Source organism: Ovis aries, chromosome 14 (assembly GCF_016772045.2).
Source record: "Ovis aries strain OAR_USU_Benz2616 breed Rambouillet chromosome 14, ARS-UI_Ramb_v3.0, whole genome shotgun sequence".
Classification (NCBI taxonomy): Eukaryota; Metazoa; Chordata; class Mammalia; order Artiodactyla; family Bovidae; genus Ovis; species Ovis aries.
The window spans coordinates 61,125,436-61,151,288 of NC_056067.1; the positions used below are offsets into that span (position 1 = coordinate 61,125,436).

Sequence of the window (25,853 nt, forward strand, 5' to 3'; positions counted from 1 at the left end):
AGGAAAAGGAGTACATCAAGGCTGTATATTGTCACCCTGCTTATTTAACTTATATGTAGAGTACATCATGAGAAACGCTGGACTGGAAGAAACACAAGCTGGAATCAAGATTGCCAGGAGAAATATCAATAACCTCAGATATGCAGATGACACCACCCTTATGGCAGAAAGTGAAGAGGAGCTAAAAAGCCTCTTGATGAAAGTGAAGAGAGTGAAAAAGTTGGCTTAAAGCTCAACATTCAGAAAACGAAGATCATGGCATCTGGTCCCATCACTTCATGGGAAATAGATGGGGAAACAGTGGAGACAGTGTCAGACTTTATTTTGGGGGGCTCCAAAATCACTGCAGATGGTGACTGCAGCCATGAAATTAAAAGACGCTTGGGACCAACCTAGATAGTATATTCAAAAGCAGAGACATTACTTTGCCAACTAAGGTCCGTCTAGTCAAGGCTATGGTTTTTCCTGTGGTCATGTATGGATGTGAGAGTTGGACTGTGAAGAAGGCTGAGCGCCGAAGAATTGATGCTTTTGAACTGTGGTGTTGGAGAAGACTCTTAAGAGTCCCTTGGACTGCAAGGAGATCCAACCAGTCCATTCTGAAGAAGATCAACCCTGGGATTTCTTTGGAAGGAATGATGCTAAAGCTGAAACTCCAGTACTTTGGACACCTCATGCGAAGAGTTGACTCATTGGAAAAGACTCTGATGCCGGGAAGGATTGGGGACAGGAGGAGAAGGGGACGACAGAGGATGAGCTGGCTGGATGGCGTCACTGACTCGATGAACGTGAGTCTGAGTGAACTCCGGGAGATGGTGATGGACAGGGAAGCCTGGCGTGCTGCGATTCATGGGGTCGCAAAGTGTCGGACACGACTGAGCCACTGAACTGAAAGGAATTGAAGGCTCCCCCCGCCCCCCACTGGCCCCGCCCATAAGCACCTGCGTTTCCGGCCTCGTCCCACCCTCTCCCCTTTCGTCGCCTCTCGTTGGCCGCGCCGTAGCGCATTCACCTTCCCCTGTACCGGATCTTCCGCCCGCGTGCGCAGTCCTGCAGACGGCGAATTGAGTTTAAATGAGCGAGAGGGTTCTGGTGAGTTTGTTTCTTTGTTTAAAACCCGATTCCTAGTCCACAGCCTGTTGTGCTTCACACGTGAGTTTTGGGGGTCTCTGTGGACGTTCAAACTACCGTTCCCATTTTCTCGTCCCCAGTGTGTCCGCGCATCGCCGTGAGAAGTTCTGAAGTCTTTATAGCTGCCGGGTCCCTGGGCCCACGTCCGCTTCCTGTTGATATCGTTCTAGAGTCCGTGTCCTTCTCTGGCAGTTCTACCTTCTAACTTGTAGAGACCGCTGTTTCAATTACTGCATTGCCCAACCGCTAGGTCCCTGATCCACGAAGAGGTGAAGGAGGCTCTATTCTGTATGGAGTTTGGTCAGGGTCTTGCCTAAGGTTTGAAGGGGAGGGTCAGCCGAGAACGTGTGGTTTTCACTGGAAGGGCCGCGAGTTCTGAAGAAAAGAATAAAACTAAAAACACCTCGTTCGATTCTGTGTTCCAGAATCCCTGCTGTGTCTTGGCCGTGGAGGATTGTGTTTTGTACCTGTTGAGATCCTCCCTCTGTGTGTTGGCTGTGTTATAGTGATCTCGGTGTGTTTTTCTAAGTATTGAACAGTCTATTTTCAACATCAGGGGTCACTTACCAAGACTAATCTTAACGTGAGAAGGAAGCCCAAAGGAAGAGGAAAGCGAGGAGTCAGAAATGACTCATGCCGAGGTAAGAGGCATAGTCCTTTTGTTCTGTCTGCCTTTCCTGAAATGCTGTTTCTTTGGACTTGATAAGCTTCTTAACTTCTGAACGGGTTTGTTTGAACTGACCAATAGTCATCATCCCAAGGGACCTGGCACATCAGTGTGCAGAAAACAGTATTGCCAGCCAAAGAAGCTCACTCAAGCTTTTAAGTCTTGAGTTTTTATTGGGGTTTAGCTACATAGGCGGGATTGATAACATCTCCAGCATTCTCCCCTCCTTAGAAAAGTGAAGTCGCTCCATTGTGTCCGACTCTTTGCGACCCCGTGGACTGTAGCCCGCCAGGCTCGTCTGTCCATTGGATTCTCCAGTCAAGAATACTGGAGTGGGTTGCCATATCCTTCTCCAAGTTATCTTCCCAACCCAGGGATCGAACCCAGGGCCTCTTGCATTGCAGGCAGATGCTTTATACACTGAGCCACCAGGGAAGCGAATAAGCCCACGTGGCTCAAAGCCCCAAACTTCTAGTCACTTCCTTGGTCTTTGCGAAATGGTCAGCCTCACAACCTGAGTTATCCCATTATTAAACTAGGGGTCGACCATAGGTCATGTTGTTAGCATAAATTATCAGAGCCCACGGAGAGTAATAAAGCCACTTCACTCCCTAAGGAAATTCCAAGAGGAAAAAAAAATAAATTCCAAGAGTAGTTAACACACTTCCACGACCTGGGGACCAAAGCCTGCCAAATCTTTTTTTTTTTTTTTTTTTTTTTTAGTTTTAGTATTTTTTTATTTTTTGGCTATACTGGGCTTTTGCTGATGCACTTGGGCTTTCTCTGTTGTGATTAGGAGATCGTGTTGTGGAGCTCTGGCTCTAAGGCACCGGTTCAGTCGTTGTATTAATAACTGGTAGGCTCTGGAGCAGGTGGGCTTTAGTAATTGTAGCACACTAGCTTAGTTGCTTACTTACTATTGTATTTCGTAACTATTAAAAAAAGTCATTCATGGAGCAGAATTTTGAACATCACTAGTTAAAAGAAGCTTGTTAACAATACTCTGAAAAAAAAAATTAAGCTTGCTAAAATAAATGGTACATTTCTCCCACTCAAGAACTCTTGGGCCAGAGTATGCTTTTTAAAAATATTGCCTGTTTCCTTGATAGACACTTCATCCTGTGTCATACAAATACAGCACTCAAAAATAAATATGCCCATGTTGTTCTGATTATTTTATCATTTCCAGATCAGAATAGTTTCTGAAATGGTGTGTGGGTCATTTCTCATCTTTTTTTTTGGTTAGGATTATGATAGAAAATATTGCTGTGTAAAAGTCATATTATAGTCTAACACCAGTTCAGTCCTGCTCCCAGGACTGAGATAATGAGATGAATTGCATGTATGGATTTCCTTCAGTAAACTCTTTCCCTTCGGTAAATCTGCCTAGTCACGACCCTCCCTCTTGAGATGTGGGTTGTCTTCTGACCTTATGACCATTGTTCATTCCGTGTTTCCTTGGTAATGGTTGCTATACGTTTGGTTTTCAGATCTTTACCATTGTCAAAGAAATTCCTTAACAGCCTATGTATGTTCACACAAAGATCATTAAAGCACCCTTATTCCATCAGAGCTTGAGTCCCTGTGACTTTCTTTCTTTTTCTCTGTCTCTCCATCTCTTTCCTTCAGGCTAATTCTCTGGCGCATGGAGACCTGGCGAGCTCACTTTCTCGCCCAGGCTTTCAAGACCTCTTCGATAGGATGCCCTGTGCCCTCGTGAGTGGTACAAGCCCTGTGTCAAGTGCTTTATTGGTTCTCAGTGTAAACCGGGGAATATCAGCCTCCTTCTCTCTTGGACTTTCTTATCATGGACTCTGGACCACCAGGTTCCGGTCCATTAAAGGACCGCAGCATTAGGCTGCGGATCAGGGAAGGCATGTATGAAGTGAAATTTACCTACAACACATTTTTTAAATATTTATTTATTTGGCTGCACTGGGTCTTCTTGTGGCAGGTAAGATCTTCATTCATCCTTGTGATTTTCAGCTTCTTTGGTTGTGACATGTAAACTCTTAGCTACAGCATGTGGGATCTAGTTTCCTGATCAGGGAAAGAACCAGAGCTCCATACATTGGGAGCTCAGGGTCTTAGTCATTGGATCATCACCAAGTCCCCAAACTAACATTTTTTAATGATCGATTCAGATCATCTTTTCCATAATAGTGCCCAAATACCCATGCAGTGATAATGCATTCCTCCACGTTCTTCTTATCCCATGACTCATGTTGACATGTTTAGGTGTTTCTGTGAGATTCCCATGCTGTGAATTTGTTTTTTTCCATTTGACTTGAACAGGTGTCTTGCAAAGAAAAGAGACAGATGTGCCTAAACTATCACAATTAAAGGAGTAACTTCATGTCTTCTTACGTCCTTTCTGCTTTGGAAAATGAACACTCACATGTGTTTAGCAGAGATGCTGGGTTTTGGCAGTGGTGGTTTTCATCCCAAGCCCAGGTCTGATCTTTTCCAGTACACTCCATGCTCATATCACAGAGTCTCATCACAGTTTTGTATTTTCCAAAATGTTTACAAGAATCTTATTAGTCCTAATCTATGCTCAACTGTATTAAAATTTAAAATACAGCTCAGTGCAAATAAAGAATATCATCCTCTAACATAATGTACAATTTAATCCATTCAAAATTACCTGAGTTTAGTGAGATGAGCATTTTTCTCTCTTCCTCTTAATGAGCATATAGCCCCATTTGAGTGTATGTCTGCACTCAGTGGAGAAGAGTTTGAGTAGGCTCTGGGAGTTGGTGATGGACAGGGAGGCCTGGTGTGCTGTGGGCCATGGGATCATGAAGATTCAGATACGAGTGAGCAACTGAACTGAACCGTATGCAAAAATATTAACATGACTTGATCAATTTTTTTTTCTTCTTTTCTTTTTGCTTTGTTTTTTTGAAGAACTTCTGGGGAAGGGAGTGACTCCCCATTCCAGTATTCCTGCTTGGGAATTTCTTGGACAGAGAAATCTGGCAAATTAGAGTGCATGGAGTCACAAAGAATGGGACAGGACTGAGTGACTAAAACTTTTCCTGTCTTTAGTATTCCTTACAGTTACAGAAACTTCTATCAACTTTTCTTAGAATTGTCTCTCTGAATCTGTCTGTGTTTTATTAGTTAAAGTCTAAAGTACATAAAATGAAGTAAAGTTTAAGCTCTGCCATTTAATGTTAAAATAAGTGCCAAAAGGTACAAGAGCAACATTACGGATTTTTAGTTATTTCTCTTGCACTTTTCAAGACTCTGATAAAAACAATCAAAGATATAGAGTATATACTAAATAGTTAAAATGATTCTTTATGCCAAGGTTGTGGTTACCTAAAGAGTGAAGAGCAGATAAAACCAAGGAGGGTTTTAGAATGCAGAAGCTGAAAAACCAGACCCGTATTGTCTCCTGTCTGGAAATTCTTTTCCAACCCGCACCCAGACCATGACATTTTTGGTGGCTTGTTCAGGGACTTGGAGTCTCTTCCCCACCTCCTCGCTTCTCATTTCTCATAGGGACCCTCTGCCAAAAGGCAACTGCTCTGGTGGCAATTGAGGAACGCTGGCCAGGGTTACCTACTCTGGTGTATTCCAAACGCCCCACTGCTCACTGCACCCAGAGTAGCTGCCGCTTGAATGGGTGAGGGTCTCTCCTTTGTCTTTTTTCCAACTGAGGACTGTACCAACCAGTATTGTGTGGGCACAGGTCAGACACATAAAAGCCATTAGGGTGCCTGCCACAGAAAAACTCCCATGTGAGGATAGGGGGCACGCAGAACAGATCAGGCCATAAGGGCATTCCCCCCCCAACAAGACAAATTCCGTCCACCATGTCAGGCACATACTGGTTGAAGCAAAACAGAAACCATTTTCCCCGGGCCACCGCCTCCCGTATATATTGTAAGGCAGATTCCTCAGCCTTCTTCCCTGTCACTTTCACTTCTTTCCCTGTGGGTCCAGACTGATTTACAGGAGCCTGGGTGTTGCCTCTGAGCCATCCCAAGAGTGCCTTCCACGTTTCAGGGAATCACCAAATGATGAGTCACCTGGTTGCCCCCGGGAATCTGTCTTTCTCTGCTCGTGTCACGTGGTGGCTTAGCTGCACGGTTCTCAGTGATCTCCTCTAACTGTCGGACGCAACTGTTGGGACGCTCGGCCATTTTGTGCAATAGTCGCACGGATAGATCACTGGGAGAAAAGGGACGCCTTTCTGTCAGCCAGTGACTCTCAGTACTCCCATTCTATGGTAGGTAGGCTAAGAGTGGGTTCTGTTACATCCCAGGAAGCTTTCTCATACTCAACCCTTGGCTACATTCTCAGAAACTGGATACTTTTGACCCTCCAGAAGGCCTGGCTCCAATACAAACAGGGAATCCCTAAAAATGGCCTCTGAATGGCACAGTAAGTTTTTCCAAAAGAAGGGAAAGGACTCAGAATTTCCTTACGTTCTGTTGCCTCCCTGTCTCCTGTCCCTCTCTGTCTCTCTCCATCAGATTTCCTAGATGGCCCCTCCTCAACCTTTCATATCCACATGATCTCTAGGAAAGGATTCTGAGGTTCCCTTTGGTCCAGGTCTGTCTTCTATATTCAGAAGCCTGAAGGATCAAAAAATGTCCTAAGATTATAAAGAATCCCCTTCTAAGGAAGCTTATCTCTCAAGTGGAGAAGGAACCAAGCTTCACCCCTCTGGAACACCCTAAAGAATTCCCTTCTGAGTACTCCTGTTTTTCAGGGCTGGGAATGACCAAGCTTACCCCAGTCCTGCAAATTCCCTTAACCCTTCAGATTCTTCTGATGGGACAAAGACCTCACTTCCCACCAGAGGGACAGTCCAAAATTTTTAAGAGCTGAAATGCCCCTGATATGAGAGTCAATTTGAGCATTATTTGGTCTATATTTTAGCTATAAAACTAAGATTACAGAAAGGTAAGATAACTTTTTGACACAGGATGGCCCTGATATTATTTAGACTCTGGAGAAAATTGGCTAAAATGAAATTTTCTTTCCCTTTGAAACTGCAAAACCCTTTCTTTTTGCATGTGCATTTAAAACCAACTAGCTTGTTAAAAGGCCTGCCTAGGGAAAAGCTTGAAGTTAACCCTTTCCATGTCCTTGAAATACACTGCCCATTTTGCCTGAGACCTGACTCAGCCTTGGGCAAAAACAGAACTTCAAGCCAAACAAACAAAATACAAGGGTCAAAAGGATATTTTAGGTCTCAGGCAGGAAACTATGAGATCTCTGTCTGTCTGTCTGTCTGGATTTATGTATGTCTCTGTGCGCTTTTTTTTTTTTTTAAATAATATTGCTGAAGTTATAAATGAGTTCTAATTTAGTGAGAAAGTTGGCTTAAAGCCCAACAGTCAGAAAACGAAGAACATGGCATCTGGTCCCATCACTTTATGGGAAATAGATGGAGAAACAGTGGAAACAATGTCAGACTTTATTTTTTGTGCTCCAAGATCACTGCAGATGGTGAGTGCAGCCATGAAATTAAAAGACACTCCTTGGAAGAAAAGTTATGACCAACTTAGATAGCATATTGAAAAGCAGAGACGCTATTTTGCCAAAAAAGGTCCGTCTAGTCAAGGCTATGGTTTTTCCAGTGGTCATATATGGATGTGAGAGTTGGACGGTGAAGAAAGCTGAGTGCCGAAGAATTGATGCTTTTGAACTGTGGTGTTGGAGAAGACTCTTGAGAGTCCCTTTGACTGCAAGGAGATCCAACCAGTCCATTCTAAAGGAAATCAGTCCCGGGGTTCATTGGAAGGACTGATGCTAAAGCTGAAACTCCAATACTTGGGCCAGCTCATGTGAAGAGTTGACTCATTGAAAAGACCCTGATGCTGGGAGGGATTAGGGGCAGGAGGAGAAGGGGACGACAGAGGATGAGATGGCTGGATGGCATCACGGACTCAATGGACGTGAGTTTGAGTGAACTTTGGGAGTTGGTGATTGACACGGAGGCCTAGCGTGCTGCAATTCTTGGGGTCGCAAAGAGTCGGACACAGCTGAGCGACTGAACTGAACTGAAAGGAAAGTAAGCACTTACAAATCAGACAATTCTAACTCCAAGAGAAATTAACCTAAATGAATTTCACATTCACGTGAACTGGGGAATATTCAATATTAAATATCTAATATTAATGTTTGTTTGCTAATCTAATGTAGATGTGTCTTTGAGTCATTAAGCACAGTATTTTCATTGTCCCTAGGTTTATTATAAGTTAAATGTTGTTATATTTTTACATCTGTTCTGTTTGTCAACCAGGATAGTACCTCTAGGAAAGAAAAAAAAAAAAAACTTCAAAGAAAATGTAAAAGAGAAAAGAGCTTTTAGATAAAACTATTAAGAATAATTATACTTTAGAAATGTCAGTCTAAAACATTCTCTATAGATTGTGGTAACCTGAATTTCTAGGGCTGTTCTAAACTAAGTGATAGAAGTTTATTGAATACCTAGGTCATTTCCAAATAAAATAAGATTCTGAAACATTCATTACTGAGGACTAACTTCCTCTTACAGAGAAATTAGAGATTTTGGACTATTCATGAATAATGCTTGATGCCATCCTGAGATATTCTCTAGATTTTTGTTGTTGTTGTTTATTATTACTGATATTATGTTCACCAATCTACAGAATGCTTAAGTTCTTACTTGCTTAAGGAAAGTAGCATGTGTATTTTCAGTAAAGAAGGTATGAGGAATGAAACTACATTTTATGAAAGAAAGAGGAAGTAGGTCTGACTTGCAGGAGGAATTTTCAAGATGGGAGAACAAAGTAATGGATACAGAAAGTGATAAAGTTTTATGGAAAGTGGATGCCAAGGGAAGAGTTTTGTGCATAAATATGAGTTTTCTTGAGATGTTGAGCTGCCTTTGATAATGGATTTTAAGTTTCTTTACCTCTGAAGTGATCTGTTCTATGTTTGCCTTTGAAATCTTCTTTGTTACTTTGGCTAAGTAAATACTTTGTTTCCCAGTGATCTATATGATTTTATCTGACTGAGTGTTAAAACCCCTTTTGATATTTGTCCACAAAACTTCCTAAATGACTTGACTTCTAGCTGCCTTTGGAATGCGTCAAAGGGCCCCTGAGAACTCCCAGGGAGCTATTAAACGACCTGGGTTCACTGGACATGTTAAATTACATGGGAAGTACTGTTGAGGGGGTGATAGATCTTCTCAGATTATGCTGTGTGGTGGGTGTTACCAATACAGATATCCTAAAATTATGTGGAGTTCATATAGATCTGATGTGCCCTAATAAAACGTGGTCAACTATAATATTCTACTTATCCTGTTAAAGTGTTACAAGTCACAGCAGTGACCAGGCTACACTGTCAATTGCAGTTTAATCAGATTTAAACATGCCTTCTATGGTTTCACTCTGATGCCTTTGTAAGACTACTGGTACTTCATGATTTATGAAAAGATTTTTCTAAGGTTAACCAAGAAACAACCTTGGTTTGCTATCTGGTAAGCTAGTACCAGACTGGAATTTAGTCTAATCTCTACGTTAATAGAACAAAGTTTTCTTAGAATGCAGCTTTCAATAAGAGATTATGAATTTCTTTGCCTTTAAGTGATTTATATTCATTTTTAAAATCTTTTGTTACTTTGGTGAAGTAAATAAGCATTACTTAAGGTTAGGGTACATGTAGATGAAGCTCATTCTTCTTCTACAAAAGTAACGCCTCATGGTTAGACTTTTGCCATCCTGATATCCTTAAAACATGGCCATGGTCTGCTCCTGAATCACAGAATAAATATGGTAATGTTGCCCTGATTATTTTATAATTGCTCTTTCAGATGAGAATAATTTCTCTAAAGGCTTGTGGATCGTAACTCATCCTCCTTTGTTCACATTAGAAATTGGATAGCAAGGATTACTGTGTAAAAAAATATATTTTATAATACCAGCCAAGCCACCAACTCACGATGAGGTCTCTGAACTTGCCGTTTTCATCTTGGGTCACGTTAGAAAGTCTTCCCATGGCCACATGGCATCTGTACTTTGTATTTCAGGGACAGCTGACATTCCAGGATGTGGCCATAGACTTCACTCAAGAGGAGTGGGAATGCCTGGACCTCGGTCAGCGGGAATTGTACAGGGACGTGATGTTAGAGAATTACGGGAACCTGGCCTCCTTGGGTGAGGATAACTGCCTTCCAGAATCCCTTATCTACCCACTGGTTTTTTGTTCCGTCATGTCAAGAATGTCTTCTGAAATTTTCTGCTTCCCACAGTGGTTTCAGATCTCTGCTCTCTAGGGGATAATGGGTTATTTCTGAGTTTAGAAAGAAAGGCTCCATGATGAATCGTTATGCTGGTGGTGTTTTTCTTCCTTGATGTACTCTGCCTCCTTCATTCTAGGTTAGTGGTAATTGTGTAAGTTCTGTGGTATTAAATAGTTGCACCCTCTCTTAATTTCACATTGACACTACTTAATTTTGCCTTAGTACTACTTGACCAGAATCTCAGGATCTGATTGTTAGGTGTTTGTTAGTATTGTATAGTGGCTTTGAATAAAGTGTTTTGAGGAAATCATTTTCTAGTAGAAAATGCATTCTTGTCTCACCTGAATACATATTGGATTCGATACTGATGAATCTCTAACAACACAAATATTTCCTTCTCTGATGAACAGGGCTTGTCTCTATGCTGGACCTGGTCACCTTTCTGGAGCAATTGAAGGATCCCAGGAATATAAGGAGAATGGAGACAACAGCCATTTACCCAGGTAGGTATGAATGGTTGGAGATGATGACTCAGATGAGAGGTCAAAGGAACAGCAAGGAACTCAGGCTTCCTCACCAGGTTTTGGAAGATTTGCTTCAATGGAAATAGTTTTTGACAACCTGCGTTTGTGTCTGCTACTGTCATAGAAATGTATCACCTGCCCCATGGTCTCTCTGAAATCATTCATGAATTTATCTCCAGTGATTACTTTTTTCCATCACAGTGTGACCTGAAAGTCTCCTCTTGGCTTGTGACAAACTCCATTCATTCGTTGCTCTTTGATTTCTTGGGGGCCCTAGGAAAACTCGGCCCATTTCTGAGTAACTGTATGACAGTCCTTTTAAAGTTTCCTTCTACGTCTAGACAGAAATGTGTGAGTGGAGTGGTAGACAAATTGCCAAACTGCTTGGAATACTCGGGACGGGTTTTTGTTCTCTGATTTATAATTTCCTACCCACTGGGAGTGCCACATAGGACCTTCTAAATAAATTTCAAATTCAAGTAATTTTTCACTGCAGAAAGCAAAACCTGGTGAAAATGAAACAATGCACATCTCAGGTTGACTTGAAAGTTTCGCTTTTCCTTATATGATCTCATATTAAATATCTTTAGTGTATTTACCCCAATCCTAACATGCTAAAATACTTTATTGTGTTCTGTTATCTCATAGAATTTTAAAATAAATTGACATAAAATCTTAGCACATTTTGCACTACATTATTAATGGTTTATTCAGACTATGGCAATTTTTAGATTATATAAAGAAATCTTTATTAAAAGTTCTAGTTGGAATATAGCTGTTTTCCAATTTTGTACTCCTATACAGCAAAGAGAATCAGTTATGCATATCAGTCAGTTCAGTTCAGTCGCTCAGTCGAGTCTGAGTCTGCAATCCAGGCCAGGCTTCCCTGTCCATCACCAACTCCCAGCCTGCTCAAACTCATGTCCATCGAGTCAGTGATGCCATACAACCATCCCATCCTCTGTCATCCGCTTCTCTCATCTTCAGTCTTTCCCAGGATTAGGGTCTTTCTCAGTGGGTCTTAGGGTCTTAGGGTCTTTCTTAGTTCTTCACATCAGGTGGTCAAAGTATTGGAACTTCAACTTCCTCATGTCTTTCCAATGAATATTGAGGACTGATTTCCTTTAGGATGGAGTGGTGTGATCTTCTTGCAGTCCAAGAGACTCTCAAGAGTCTTCTCCAGCACCGCAGTTCAAAAGCATCAATTCTTCAGCACTCAGCTTTCTTCGTGGTCCAACTCTCACATCCATACATGAGTACTGGAAAAACCATAGCTTTGTCTAGATGGACCTTTGTCAGCAAAGTAATGTTTCTGGTTTTTAATATGCTGCCTAGGTTGGTCATAGCTTTTCTTCCCAGGAGCAAGCCTCTTTTACTTTCATGGCGGTAGTCACCATCTGCAGTGATTTTGAAACCCCCCAAAATAGTCTCTCACTGTTTCCACTCTTTCTCCCACTGTTTGCCATGAAACAATCTAACCGGTGCCATGATCTTTGCTTTTTGAAGGCTGAGTTGGAAGCCAGCTTTTTCAGCCTCTTCTTCCAGTTTGATCAAGACTCTCCTCAGTTCCTCTTCCCTTTCTGTTATAAGGGTGGTGTCATCTGCATATGTGAGATTATGGATATTTCTCCCTGAAATCATGATTCCAGCTTGTCCTTCATCCAACCCGGTATGTCACATGATGTACTGTGCATATAAGTTAAATAAGCAGGGTGACAGTATACAGCCTTGACATACTCCGTTCACAATTTGGAATCAGTCCATTGTCACATGTCCAGTTCTCACTGTTGCTTGTTGACATGCATACAGATTTCTCAGGAGGCAGGTAAGGTAGTCTGGTGTTCCCATCTCTTTAAGAATTTTCCACAGTTTCTTGTTGTCCACACAGTCAAAGGCTGTGGTGTAGTCAATAAAGCAGATGTCGTTTCTCCAGAATGCTCTTGCTTTTTATATGATCCAAGGGATGTTGGCAATTTGCTTTCTGGTTCCTCTGCCATTCTAAATCCAGCTTGAAGATCTGGAAGCTCTTGGTTCACGTACTGTTACAGCCTCACTTGGAGAATTTTGAGCCTTTGCTATTGTTTAAAATGAGGGAAATTGTGTAGTAGTTTGAGTGTTCTTTGGGATTGGAATGAAAACTGACCTTTTCCCTTCCTGAGGCCACTGCTGACTTTTCCAAATTTGCTGGCTTATCAAGTGCAGAACTTTAGCATTATCATCTTTTAGGACTTGAAATAGCTCAGCTGGAGTTCTATCACCTGCACTAGCTTTGTTGGTAGTCATGCCTTCTAAGGCCGACTTGACTTTGGGTGCCAGGATGTCTGTTACTAGGTGAGTGATCACATCATCGTGGTTATCTCGGTCATTAAGATCTTTTTTGTATAGTTCTTCAATGTATTTTTCCAACTTCTCTTAATATCTTCTGCTTCTTTTAGATCCATCCCATTTCTGCCCTTTATTGTTGCCATCTTTGCATGAAATATTCCTGGTACCTCTAATTTTCTTAAAGGGATCTCTAGTCTTTATCGTTCTATTGATTTCCTTCCCATTTAGGTCTCCACAGAACAATGAGTAGAGTTTCCTCTTTGAATCATAGTTTGAAAGTCTCTCTTCTTATTTAATTTCTTAAAACTAGTACTTTATTAAGTATATCATATCTGTATTCAACTTCCCCTAGTTTCTGACTAGTTCTCTGTCACTATCATTTATGATTCTTAGATTGAAACGTCTAATAGACCATTCTCAGAAACATGTGGCAAGAAGTGGATTTAAGAATTACTAGGCATATAGGATTTGTGAAAGTGTTTGGTGTCTCCACTTCAGATGACTAAAAGCAAGAAGTAATCATTAGATTGCCTATAACCTCTTAATTCACTGGTCCTTGGAGGTTTCTGTCTTGTTTCTTCCCCTATAACCTATTTCTTTGCCATCTCATTTTGTCCAGCGTTCTGTGTGTGGTCTCTGTTTTGAAGAGTGCAGCAACCTAGTTACTCTTCCTTCTGGTATCTGCACCTTGGTGGGTGAGGTTGGTCCAGAGGTTGTGCCCTTATCCTCTCTTGATCTGAGCTCTGATTGCTGTTAACTGTGAAGAGAGCCTGCCCTGGATATTCAGGGCTGTGTTTCCCCCTTGTTCTGTGGTTGTTACTGCCCTCTCTCTGGTGGGGCCTGCTCCCTGCATGGTGGAATAGAGCCCCCAGATCTGAGTCTTCACTGTGATTCTGATCTGTGGTGCTAGGCAGGTGGGATTGGAGCACACCCACTGGGAGAGAAGTCACTGAGTATTACTCCTCTGGGGATGTTCACCTCAGGGTGTGCTCTGGTGTCCCCTCTCATGTGTTCTGCAAGTTCTCACAATATGTAGTGTTGGCACTACTCTTGGCTCTCCTTAACCGTGGGAGTGATGGCTCATGCCCCTGGTGACTCTCAGCTGTTGTTTTCACAAGGTCACCAGCATAGATTCAGTGAAGTCAGGTCCTGGGATTGCACTGAGCGTGGAGCTGGACCCATTGTGCAACGGGACAGCTCAGGCTCTGTCCTGGCCCGCCCCCTTGAGTAGGAGCCCACAAAGTCTACAGCTACTAAAGCTATACCGCCATGAATGAGAGAGCCCTGGTCGTTGATTCAGATGCTCTGTAGGGGCTGAGGTTACAAAGATGGTCATGGGTGTAAGGCCGTGGCTTGTGTTGCTACAAGGAGAGGTTTCAGCTTTTCTTCTTTATCCCTGGGTTTCACCTGTGCTTTCTGCTCCATCTGTGCATATGGTCAACTCACAGCTGTCTTCCCCTGAGGCTGCCCCAGAGCACAGGATTGTTCTGATTGTGGAAGATGTCGATGGGGGAGGCCGTGGCTGGGGGCTCAAAAGACCTACGTGGGTAGAGTTCTTCGTAGTCCTTGGCTAGCAGGGGTGGGCTCAAGGGACAAGAGATGCAATGGGCTTCTTTTGGGGGCATCACTCACCAGTGGTGCTCTGCTCTATGGTGGTTCAGGCTTCACCACAAACATCCCATTTGCAGAGCTCCTGCCTCACTCCAATCCCTTCAGGATGTTTCCTCACAGCCAACTGTAGTCCTCTGCCTCGGTATGCTCTCCAAACTCCACCTTTCAGCACCCAGCTCTTGTCTGCATTGCTGGACATGCCTCTAAGGCTGGGTGGGCAGGGCTGAGGTCAGTACCCTGTGTGCAGGTCTCACTCTGTCCTGCTACCACACCCTGGTTGCCATGTTCTCTTCCCACAGAGAATGAGGCTCTCCTTCTGTCCAAACTGAGCTCCCCCAGTGAGGGGCTTCCTCGGATATGGAGACCTCTCCTCACTTTCATCTCCCCACAGGGTTGCAGGCCCCAACCCACTTTCTCTCCTCTTCTTTTTCCTTCTTCTTTCTTTTGTCCTACCCTGCAGAGCAGGAATCTTTCATGTCCTTTCAGATTTCCAAGGGCCTCTGCTAGTGTTAGCTGGGCTCTGTGAGAATTGTTCCATTTCTCATTCATTTGTGGAGAGAGTTATGATCTCCACATCTGCCTAAGCCTCTGGCATCTTGATCCTTCCATCTCTATTTTATTTTTAAACTAGCTGTGGTCATCATTTTCTCTAAATCTTTAAAGATATTCACTGAGAATAGCAGGTAAAATTACTTGTTTTTTGGTATCTTTCAGCTGTGTCTCCACAAGACACCCAGAATTTGATGCCAAAGAATCCAGCGTTAGAAGAAGTATTCCCAAAAGGAAACCTAGGAATATATCAAATATTTCACCTCAGAAACTTAAATTTAATGAAAGATCGGGAATATACGAGGGTAAATGAAAAACAGAGAGGATGTTTCTATGGGCATAAAGAAATGGAGACAGTGACACATAATGCTAACATTACTGGCAAAAGAAATGAGCAGCGTGAGTCAAATTGGGAAAAACACCAACTTCAGTCTTCAACATCTGCCGAGAAGTGTAAGTGTTTAAGAAAAGATTTCCATCCTTTTTTGAAACATACGTGTTCTCTAAAAGAAAACGTGGAAAATCTGGAAGATAATCTAGTCTCTACTGCAAATACTCATTCTGAACAAAGGCTTCGACTGAACATACATTCAAGCGTGTCTGAACACCTACAATTTAACAATGAGTGTGAAAACTCACAATCTAATCAATTTGAGGGATCCGTGAGCAGGGTGTCATTATTCTTTCCCCAAGAGATATTTTCTCTCCATTCCAAGATGTATAATGTTGATGATAATGGAAGAGATGCAATCCAATCTTCATTGTTCAATACATATCGTGATATGGTTAATACACAACAACTTTCCATATATAATAAAATGAGTCTGACCTTAAGTAAGAGCTCCAGCTCCAATAATGACAAGAATATTTATGGTGGACTGAGAAGATATTCAGGAAATGAAACTAGGTATACAGTTGAAGGAGACTCAAACCTTATGAAACATCAGGGACCCAAATCTTCAAACAAGGATTCTAAAAGCAATAAATGTAGAAATACCTTTGATCAAATGTCAGGTTTTTCTCTAGATAAGAGTACTTGTACTGGAGAGAGGACTTGTAGTGAATATAGTAAGGTTTCTAATCACTGTTCAGACCTTACTCAACAGGACACTGTTCAGAATCCACAGAAAGAAAACAAGTGTAAGATACGTGAGAAAGTATTTAGTAAGTCATCCAGTCTAAGTAGACATAGGAAAATTCATACAGGAAGGGAATCTTTCAAGTGTACAGAATGTAGCAAAGCATTTAACTCTCACTCACTTCTTACTCGACATCAGCGAATTCATGCTGGAGAGAAACCTTATAAATGTACAGAATGTAGCAAAGCCTTTACTTACAACTCAGAACTTATTGAACATCAGCGAATTCATACTGGAGAGAAACCTTATATATGTAAAGAATGTAACAAAGCCTTTCGTTGTTCCTTTTTTCTTACTCGACATCAGCGAATTCATGCTGGAGAGAAACCTTATAAATGTACAGAATGTAGCAAAGCCTTTACTTACAACTCAGAACTTATTGAACATCAGCGAATTCATACTGGAGAGAAACCTTACATATGTAAAGAATGTAACAAAGCCTTTCGTTGTTCCTCATTTCTTCGTCGACATCAGCGAATTCACACCGGAGAGAAACCTTACAAATGTACAATATGTGGCAAAGCCTTTACTTACAACTCATATCTTACTCAACATCGGCGAATTCATACAGGAGAGAAACCTTATAAATGTACAGAATGTAGCGAAGCCTTTATCAGTTCCTCATATCTAACCCATCATCAGCGAATCCATACTGGAGAGAAGCCTTATATATGTAAAGAATGTAACAAAGCCTTTCATCGTTGTGCAGCTCTTACTCGACATCATCGAATCCATACTGGGGAAAAACCATACAAATGTAAAGAATGCGGCAAAGCCTTTATTAGGAGTTCGACCCTTACTCAACATCACCGAATTCATACCGGGGATAGACGTTATAAATGTGCAGAGTGTGGCAAGGCCTTTATGAAGTGTTCTCATCTTAATTATCATCGGCGCACGCATACTGGAGAGAGACCATATAAATGTACTGAATGTGGCAAAGCCTTTTATCAGAACTCATGTCTTACTCAACATCGGCGAATACATACTGGAGAGAGACCTTATGAATGTACTGAATGTGGCAAAGCCTTTGGTCGGAGTGCTTATCTCACTAAACATCTGAGAACACACACTGGACAGAAACTCTAGTAATGGAACAAGTGATGGAAGAGGTTTGCCCTAAACATGGATCAGAAATCACAAGAGCTTATACCAAAAAACAATGGAAATGCTGTAACCAATATGTATCTAATCAAGTATTTAATCAAAATAAATATCAGAGATTACATACTAGAAGGCATTTCATCAATCTTGTTTTCAGAAGTTTCTCTAAAGGAGAATGACTGTAGGGAATACTCCATAGATAAAACACATAGAAAATGGACATATTAGCATGAATCATGAGATGAGGGTTGATGGTTAGAAAGTTACAATTCTTAGCAATGTATGTATGCTTGTTAATAATGACGTGATTTGAAATTATTGGAAGTAAATGTAATTCATCACTCAAATAATCCATACTGTGCCTTCTTTCTAGTGTGTTTGCAAACATGGAAGTTTTACGGTTTATTAAAGATTAGCCTTTTTACATTGTGTTGCAACCATTTCTATCCTCCGTTAGAAGATGAAGGATACTGTAGTGTAAAATGTACAATAAACATCTAAGTGGAGATGTTTGGCATTGCTGTGAAATATCCTGGAGGTTGCCATGATGTAAGTGATCATTTAATCTTTCCATGTGTTAAAGAAAGTAAGACAGACGTTGGTTGTAAGGTTTCAATAGAAATATCCTTGATTTGTAAGAACACAATGACAGTTCACTGCAATATTGATGCATCTTTATAATATCAACACAGTCATGATTATTACTTGACAATGTTGAAATAAAGACAGTGGTAACCAAGAAACGCTGGAGAAGGCAATGGCACCCCACTCCAGTGCTCTTGCCTGGAGAATCCCATGGATGGAGGAGCCTGGTAGGCTGTAGTCCATGGGGTGGCGAAGAGTCAGACACGGCTGAGCGACTTCACTTTCACTTTTCACTTCCGTGCATTGGAGAAGGAAATGGCAACCCACTCCACTGTTCTTGCCTGGAGAATCCCAGGGACGGGGGAGCCTGGTGGGCTGCTGTCTATGCGGTCACACAGAGTCGGACACGACTGAAGCGACTTAGCAGCAACCTAGAAACGTATTAGGAACCCTTCCTGGAAAAGTCATGGAATTAGTGTATATCATGCTTGCTAAGTGCTTCCTAGGTTTTGTTTGGTAAGCCGTAAAAGTCACAAATCTCACATCATTATATCAAAAAATGAATATCTTTCTCTGTACTTTTGATGTATATTTAATCATGGATAATACCATGGATTGTAAAGGGTTTTATTTCAACTATGTGTGAAATCAATACATGGTTATTAATAAAAGTGAATGGCTTTTAGTGTTTCGGTTGATTGTAACGAGTGAAAATGTTAACCCACCACCAACAGCAACCTCGCCCACCTTAGTTAAGGTTGTTTTGAAGAGACCACAGTGAACTATTTGGTAGCACAGAGAGATGGCCTATGTGGAAGTTAGTTTACTCACTAGCTTTAAATTTCTCGTAACTTTATATATATATATTCCCTCATTTCTATGTTTTATCTCCTCTCCCATTTAGTAACTACTTGGACACTGGGATGATTCTAGTAAGAAATATTATACAGAGTATTGTTGACAGTTTCCCTGAACTCCTCCATGCTGTGGCTGCCTCAGCATCTGTCTCGGGAGCAGGCAGCCTTCAGGTCCTTGAGCTCACACCAGCCAGTCCTGTGAGCACCTCCACTAGATGACCACCTTCCTGAGACCAGCAGTCTTGCTGAACCCCAGGGTCTACTGAACAGGCCCCTGTTCAGTCACACTGAGAGAGTCAATTTCCAGGCAGGTTGATAACTCTGGGGGTCCCAAAGGAGAGAGGGGTCTGGAATTCTCAAGGAGGAAGAAAGAACAAACTTTTTTTTTTTCCCCCTGTGTATTCCTTAGGATTATGTAAGAAATTATCCTGCTTGAGGACAGTCTGGAAAAAAACCTGGCTAGTCCTGTTGTCTTAAAATGTAAATTATGGGAGTGGGTCGAGTGAGGTCTTTACAACCTCTAGACATTCTTTTGATTCAGTGTAATAATTAATTAAAAGTATATAACTCCTTTGCTAACACTAGTGAGGGGGCACTCTCTCCCCTTCTAATATCTGTGTCAGAAGCTTTCTCTCTCTCTTTTATACTTTAATAAAACTTTATTACGCAAAAGCTCTAGTGATCAAACCTCATCTCTGGCTCCAGATTGAATTATTCTCCTCAGGAGGCCAAGAATCCAGGGGTCTTTTTTGGTTGAGCAGCAACCTTTCAACACCCTCACAGTGCTCACCAGAATCTTTGACTGGTTTGAATGGATTAATCCACAGTCACCCTAGGGAGCCCGAGGCACTTCACTCAGGGTAACTTATAAAAGCTGAACTGCAAGAACTCCTGTTTTCTCTGCCTGATCCTAGCTTAGACCTCTCAGAAATTCCTGCCCCAAATCCTTCCCTGCATAGAGGTCTTAGGTGTGGTGAGTGTGAGGCTTTGAGCTCAGGACTCCTGAACATTGATTTAGGGGAAGAAACATCAGAAAAAAAGGGGGATTTGCTGATGACTCCTTTCACAACCACACTGTAAACCTGCAGATTCACAACATCTTAGAGTGGGGACCTGACCGCGAGGGATTTGTATTCATTGAAGTGGTTCAGAAAGAATCTTTAGCCAAGTAGTTTCCTTCTGGTTTCCCATCAGGATCACATGACCAATGTCAGGAAATGACCTCACTGATGCCCTCTCAACAGTTCAGTGTTGCCTCTGTGGGAGCATCAGTATGGTGTGTAGGAAGTGCTCCAAGAGATTCTAAGCAGAGGCCTGGGTTAAGGACATGGCTCCTGGTCCATTTGTGAGAGCTGAGCCCCGGAGTCAGTCTGAGGAGAGGCAGCAGGGTTGGTCTAGCTGGATTTGGACAGGGGAAGTCAGTCAGCTCACATCGTCTGTGTGAGTAGAGTGTTAGGAGCTCTCTGTGGGGAGAGAACAATCAAGAAATTAGTTCACAGGCTGGTCTCCAGGTAGGAATTGATTGTTCCTGAATCTCTCCTGAGACAGAGGACAGGAGAGGTCGGTCTTTTCAGCTTTTCAAGGTCCTTCTGTCTGTAGGAGCGGTGGTTGCAGGTTAAAGAGCTGTGTTGATGCCCTCCAAAGTATTTTCTCAAAACTCAGAAGTGCGTTTGCAGTGTAACATCCCCAGAGAAGACAGAGCAGGAGGAAGAAGAGGAGGAAATGGCAGCTTCTCAGGTAAATGTCCTATCCTGGGTCTCGGGCTGTGTCTGTTTTTTCTCCTGAAATGCCCAAATGAGAATATGCAAGCCTTTAGCTCTCCGCTCCTAATTTTTCTTCCTGGGTATTTGTTATCATCTTATTTTTTCCCATTTCTACTTATAATAGTGAAGACCTGCCCTTTAGACTACTTCCTTGTGTCTCAGAGTCTTTTCTCCGTTGTCTGCATCCACGCTTTCTATGGAGCATGATGAATTCTCAACACGGATCAGCGACTTGCAACTGTTGAAAATATTATTTTTGTCTTTCCTGGCTGGAACCATGGAGAGTGCAGCAGAAAAAGAAGCTTCCTGCTGTGCCAGAAACCCTTAAGAAAAAGGGAAAGAATTTCGCAGTGCGTAAAATCAAGCATCTGAGAAAGAAGTTTGCCCAAAAGATGCTTTGAAAGGCAAGGAGGAAGCTTATCTATGAAAAGGCTAAGCATCACCACAAGGAATACAGGCAGATGTACAGAATTAAAATTTGAATGGCTAGGATGGCATGAAAAGCCAGCAACTTCTATGTACCCGCGGAACCCAAATTGCCGTTTGTCATCTGCCAGGGTCCAGCCCCGGTGGATGCAGGGTAATTTGAAGTGGGGACGGAGTCAGTGTCCTAGGAATTAATTGCTTAATTAAAGATATAGAGGGAGATTAGAAAGAAATAGTGTAGTAGGAAAATTAGTGGAGAAAAAGAGGCTGAGTAACTTGGTGTTCGTGGGATAGCATCCACGCTCCAGATGGGAATTCAGCCAGAAGGGGAAAGAAAGAACGACACGGGGGAATCAGTCTTTCCAGAAACTGATCCGATTTCTTTATTTTTTAGGTTTGCTTATATAGCCTTTGTTACACATAGAGACAAATGGAAATTTTAAAGTCACACTGGGGTCAGCAGTCCTGACCTTTATCAAAATCAGGAGCTTCATATAAATGTATACAAAAAAGGTCTTAGGGGTTTTACCTCATTTTCTGGCCATGAGGCCTGCTGACATTTTATGATTCTTTCTTTCTGATAACAGTCAGTCAACCAAAAACTTATTTTCCAGGGGTGATTTTTCTTAAACCAGGCACCACCCTCTGAAGGTACCAGATAAAATTGCATTCCTATAGGGTGAGGGTGTAGTGGGTTACAATTAAGAAAGGAATTTACTTAGCCTAAGGTTCAACATGATTAATCTTAAAGGTTAATACTTATTTCTCCTATATGCTAGTTATATTCATTATAAGGGCAGGGAATATGGAGATTTAGCAGCAAACATCAGCCCAACAAATGAAAACCCTTCACCAATGTTCCCCTTAAAATCTATTTAGTCTTAAGATAGTGATAAAGTTACATTTTTACATAGCAAGGACACAGGGATTTATAACAAAGTACAGTGATCTATAACAAAAGAGAAAATTCATTAACTCAAAAAGTCTAGTATTGCTAACATCAAAAGCTACTATATTTCCTTTTCTATATTCCAAATACATTAATATATTCCCAGGTGCCTAAGGATATGGAGGCCTGACGGCGATCATTGACTCAACAATGAAAAAAGCCCTGTGCTAATTAAGATTTTCAAAATACTCCAAACTCTCTGTGCTGTTTATGGTTGAGAGGTAGTAAACAATCATGTGCATAGTGGCAGGAGTGTGGATAACCCTGTCACACAAGCTAGTCTTCCAGCAGAGAGGTTTGACCTGAGACACCCTTGTCATGCCCAGGAATTTTTATTGACTGGAGCTGCAAGTTTACTCCTCCGAGAGAACTGATGGGGAACAGCCCCCCATAAAGTCGGAGGTGTAGGTGAGAGCATGAAACAGGAAAGTGGGTAGACTCTGATTTTGGGGGTAGATGCTCGGGAACAGGGGGTTTCCTGAGGCTCGATCCTACCTTTGCGTATGCTAAAGCCTCCTTCCTCATGACCTTTGCCATGGGCAGAGTCCCTCACGCTGGCTCCCTGCAGTCATCAATATCAGAGGTATCAACAGCGTGAGCCCAAATGTTCGAAAGGTGCTATAGCTCCTTCGCCTCCGGCAGATCTTCAGTGGCATCTCTGTGAAGCTCAACTAGGCATCAGTTAACATGCTGAGAATTGTGGAGCCCCATTGCATGGAGGTACCCAAATCTGAAGTCTGTAAATGAATTGATCTACAAGCATGGTTATGGCAAAATCAACAAAAAGAGAATTGCCCTGACAGACAATGCATTGACTGCTCGATCTCTTGGGAAATATGGAATCATCTGCATGGAGGATCTGATTCATGAGATATATACCATTGGAAAATGTTTCAAAGAAGCAAACAACTTTCTGTGGCCCTTTAAATTGTCTTCTCCACGAGGTGGAATGAACAAAAAGACCACCCATTTTGTACAAGGTGGAGATGCTGGCAACAGGGAAGACCAGATCAAAAGGCTTATTAGAAGGATGAACTAAGGTATCTACCAGGGTTATTTTTGTAATCTGGTCAGTTAATAAACAATTGAAACCAATTGGAAAAAATTTCTTTTGTGAGAGATCAGCATGGGGAGTCACTTATATCCTCACTCCCAGTGGAATGTGGTTTGCTGTTGGGATTTTAGGGACGTTGGGAAATGTAGTGATGACTTAGCACCTGGGTGCAATTTAGATATTCGAAACAGAGTGCAAAACTGCCACTATACATAGAACAACTCTCTTCTGTCCACGGGATTTTCCAGGCAAGAATTCTGCAGTGGGTTGCCATTTCTCATCCCGGGGATTCTCTCCACCCTGAGACTGCAGCTGCATCTCCAGCATTGGCAGGCAGATTCTATACCAATGAGCCAGATGGGAAGCCAGTGACTCAACTCAGTGGTTCAGAGTTTTTCAGAAAATTTTCAACGGGTATTGTACAGGGACATGTTGTTACAGAACTATAGGAACCTGGCTGGCTTGGGTGAGGACAGCTTCCTTCCAGAAGCCCTTATCTATCCACTGGGTTTTAGTTCCATCATTTCTAGAATGTTTCTGAAATTTTCTGATTCCCAAAATAGTTTGAAATCTCTCCTTTAACTAGGGGAAATGGGTATGTATGACTTTAGAAAGAAAGGCTTCAGGATAATTCATTATGCTGGTAAGCTTTTTCTTCCTTGATGTACTCTGCCTCTTTCTGTGAGAGTCAATTCCTAGGCATGTTGATAAGAAGTCCAGGGTGCCTGAGGAGTGGGGGTGCCTGGGACTCTCGAAGAGGAGATAGGGGTCTGGAATTCTCAAGGAAGAGGAAAGGACAAATACCTTTTTTCCCCCTAATTCCTTGATCTCAGACACATAAAATGACTTTTTTAGATGTCTTTATGTGTCTTAGATACATAACTTTTTCTTTAAGTCCAGAACTGATGATTAAATAAAAAACAACTTAGTTTAAACTCTGTACTAGGGATTCTATAACAACAATGTATCCTGCTTGAGGACGCTTTCTCCTTCCTGAAAACCTTCTGACTAATTCTGATATCTTAGAATTTATATTATGGGAGTGGGTCTGGTTCAGTTCAGTTCAGTCACACAGTCCTGTCTGACTATTTGCAATGCCATGGACCGCAGCACAGCAGGCCTCCTTGTCCATCACCAATTCCCGGAGTTTACTCAAACTCATGTTCATTGAGTCGGTAATGTCATCCAAACATCTCATCCTCTGTCATCCCCTTCTCCTCTCATTTTCAATCTTTCCCAGCATCAGGGTCTTTTCAAATGAGTCAGCTCTTCGCATCAGCTGGCCAAAGTATTGGAGTTTTAGTTTCAGCATCAGTCCTTCCAATGAATATTAAGAACTTATTTCCTTTAAGATGGACTGATTGGATTTCCTTCGAGTCCAAGGGACTTCCAAAAGTCTTCTCCAACACCACAGTTCAAAACCATAAATTCTTTGGTGTTCAGCTTTCTTTGCAGTCCAACTCTCACATCTACACATGATTACTGGAAAAGACATATCTTTGACTAGATGGACCTTTGTTGGCAAAGTAATGTCTCTGCTTTTTAATATGCTGTCTAGGTTGGTTATAACTTTTCTTCCAAGGAGCAAGCGTCTTTTAATTTCATGGCTGCAGTCACCATCTGCAGTATTTTGGAGCCCCGCCCCACCAAAAAAAAAAAAAAGTCTATCACTGCTTAGATTGTTTCCCTATCTATTTACCAAGAAGTGATGGGACCAGATGCCATGATCTTCATTTTCTGAATGTTGGGTTTTAAGCCAACTTTTTCACTCTCCTCTTTCAGTTTCTTCTTCTTCTTCTTTTTTTTTTTTAGAAAGAAGAACCTTTATTTACATTGAGTTGAGCTCTTCTTCAAAAAAAAAAAAAAAAAAAAAAGAACATCTCTTCTATTTATTTTGTCCTGAATTCTTTTCTTAATTGAAGTATAGTTGATGTACAATATTACATTACTTTCAGGTATATACCATAGTGATTCAGTATTTTTACAGATTATACTCCGTTAAAAGTTATCACAAGATAATGGGTATAATTCCCTATACTATACAATATATCCTTGTTACTTATCTATCTTATACATAGTAGTTTTTAAATTTTATTTATTTTAATTGGAGGATAATTACTTTACAATATTGTAGTGGTTTCCTCTTTCAGTTTCATCGAGAGGGTCTTTAGTTCTTCTTTGCTTTCTGCCATAAGTCATCTGCATATCTGAGGTTACGGATATTTCTCCTGGCAATCTTGATTCCAGCTTGTGCTTCATCCAGCGCAACATTTTCCATGATGTACTGTGCATATAAGTTAAGTAACCAGGGTGAAAATATACAGCCTTGAGTATTCCTTTCCCAATTTGGAACCAGTCTGTTGTCCCATGTCCAGTTCTAACTGTTGCTTCTCGACCTGCATACAGATATCTCAGAAAGCAGGTCAGATGGTCTGGTGTTCCCATCTCCTGAAGAATTTTCCACAGTTTGTTGTGATCCACACGGTCAAAAGCTTTGACATAGTCAATAAAGGGGTCAGGGTCTGGTAGGGTCTTTCTATTGTGAAGTTCTAATCCTGTTATCCTCAAATGTAAATTGTGCGAGTGGCTCTGGTAAAATTTTTACAAACTTGAGACATTATTTTGATTTATTGTAATTACTGATTAAAAAAGTATATAGCTCCCTTGCTTAGACTAGCAAGGGGGGCACACTCCACCCCCTTCTGATGTCTATGTCAGAAACTTCTCTGTCCCTTTTTCACTTTAATAAAACTCAAATGCTCTTGAGCGATCAACCCTGGGGCCTGGTCCCTGGTCCCAAAGTTAAATCTTCTTGTTTGGAGATCATGAATCTGACACCCTTCACTGTAGCCTATTACTGCATTCTAGGTTAGTGGTAATTGTATAAGCTCTGTAGTATTAAATAGTCACGCCTTTTCTTAATTTCACAGTTA

General features: G+C 41.7%; 1 protein-coding gene and 1 pseudogene across 4 annotated transcripts; both read left to right on the forward strand.

Moving 5' to 3' along the window:
• The first annotated feature begins 1,044 nt into the window (after positions 1–1,044).
• Positions 1,045–18,556, forward strand: LOC114118047 (zinc finger protein 345-like). 4 transcript variants are annotated; one of them, XM_060399093.1, is made up of 5 exons: positions 1,045–1,400; positions 1,557–1,772; positions 9,822–9,948; positions 10,445–10,537; positions 15,209–18,556. In XM_060399093.1, the coding sequence occupies exons 2-5, from the start codon at positions 1,758–1,760 to the stop codon at positions 17,269–17,271; spliced, it is 2,298 nt and encodes a 765-aa protein (XP_060255076.1). In that variant the 5' UTR covers positions 1,045–1,400; positions 1,557–1,757; the 3' UTR covers positions 17,272–18,556. The 4 variants fall into 4 exon arrangements, with proteins under 4 accessions (XP_060255076.1, XP_042087142.1, XP_060255074.1 ...); XM_042231208.2 differs by having other exon boundaries at positions 1,688–1,772; XM_060399091.1 differs by having other exon boundaries at positions 1,045–1,772.
• On the forward strand, positions 17,274–22,912 carry LOC106990746 (large ribosomal subunit protein uL30-like; annotated as a pseudogene).
• The last annotated feature ends 2,941 nt before the right edge of the window (positions 22,913–25,853 follow it).

Coding starts and splice junctions, on each gene's coding strand:
- LOC114118047 (XM_060399090.1), top strand. Junction 9,949..10,444: donor CGGGAACCTGGCCTCCTTGG/GTGAGGATAACT, acceptor TCTGATGAACAG/GGCTTGTCTCTATGCTGGAC. Junction 10,538..15,208: donor GACAACAGCCATTTACCCAG/GTAGGTATGAAT, acceptor GGTATCTTTCAG/CTGTGTCTCCACAAGACACC.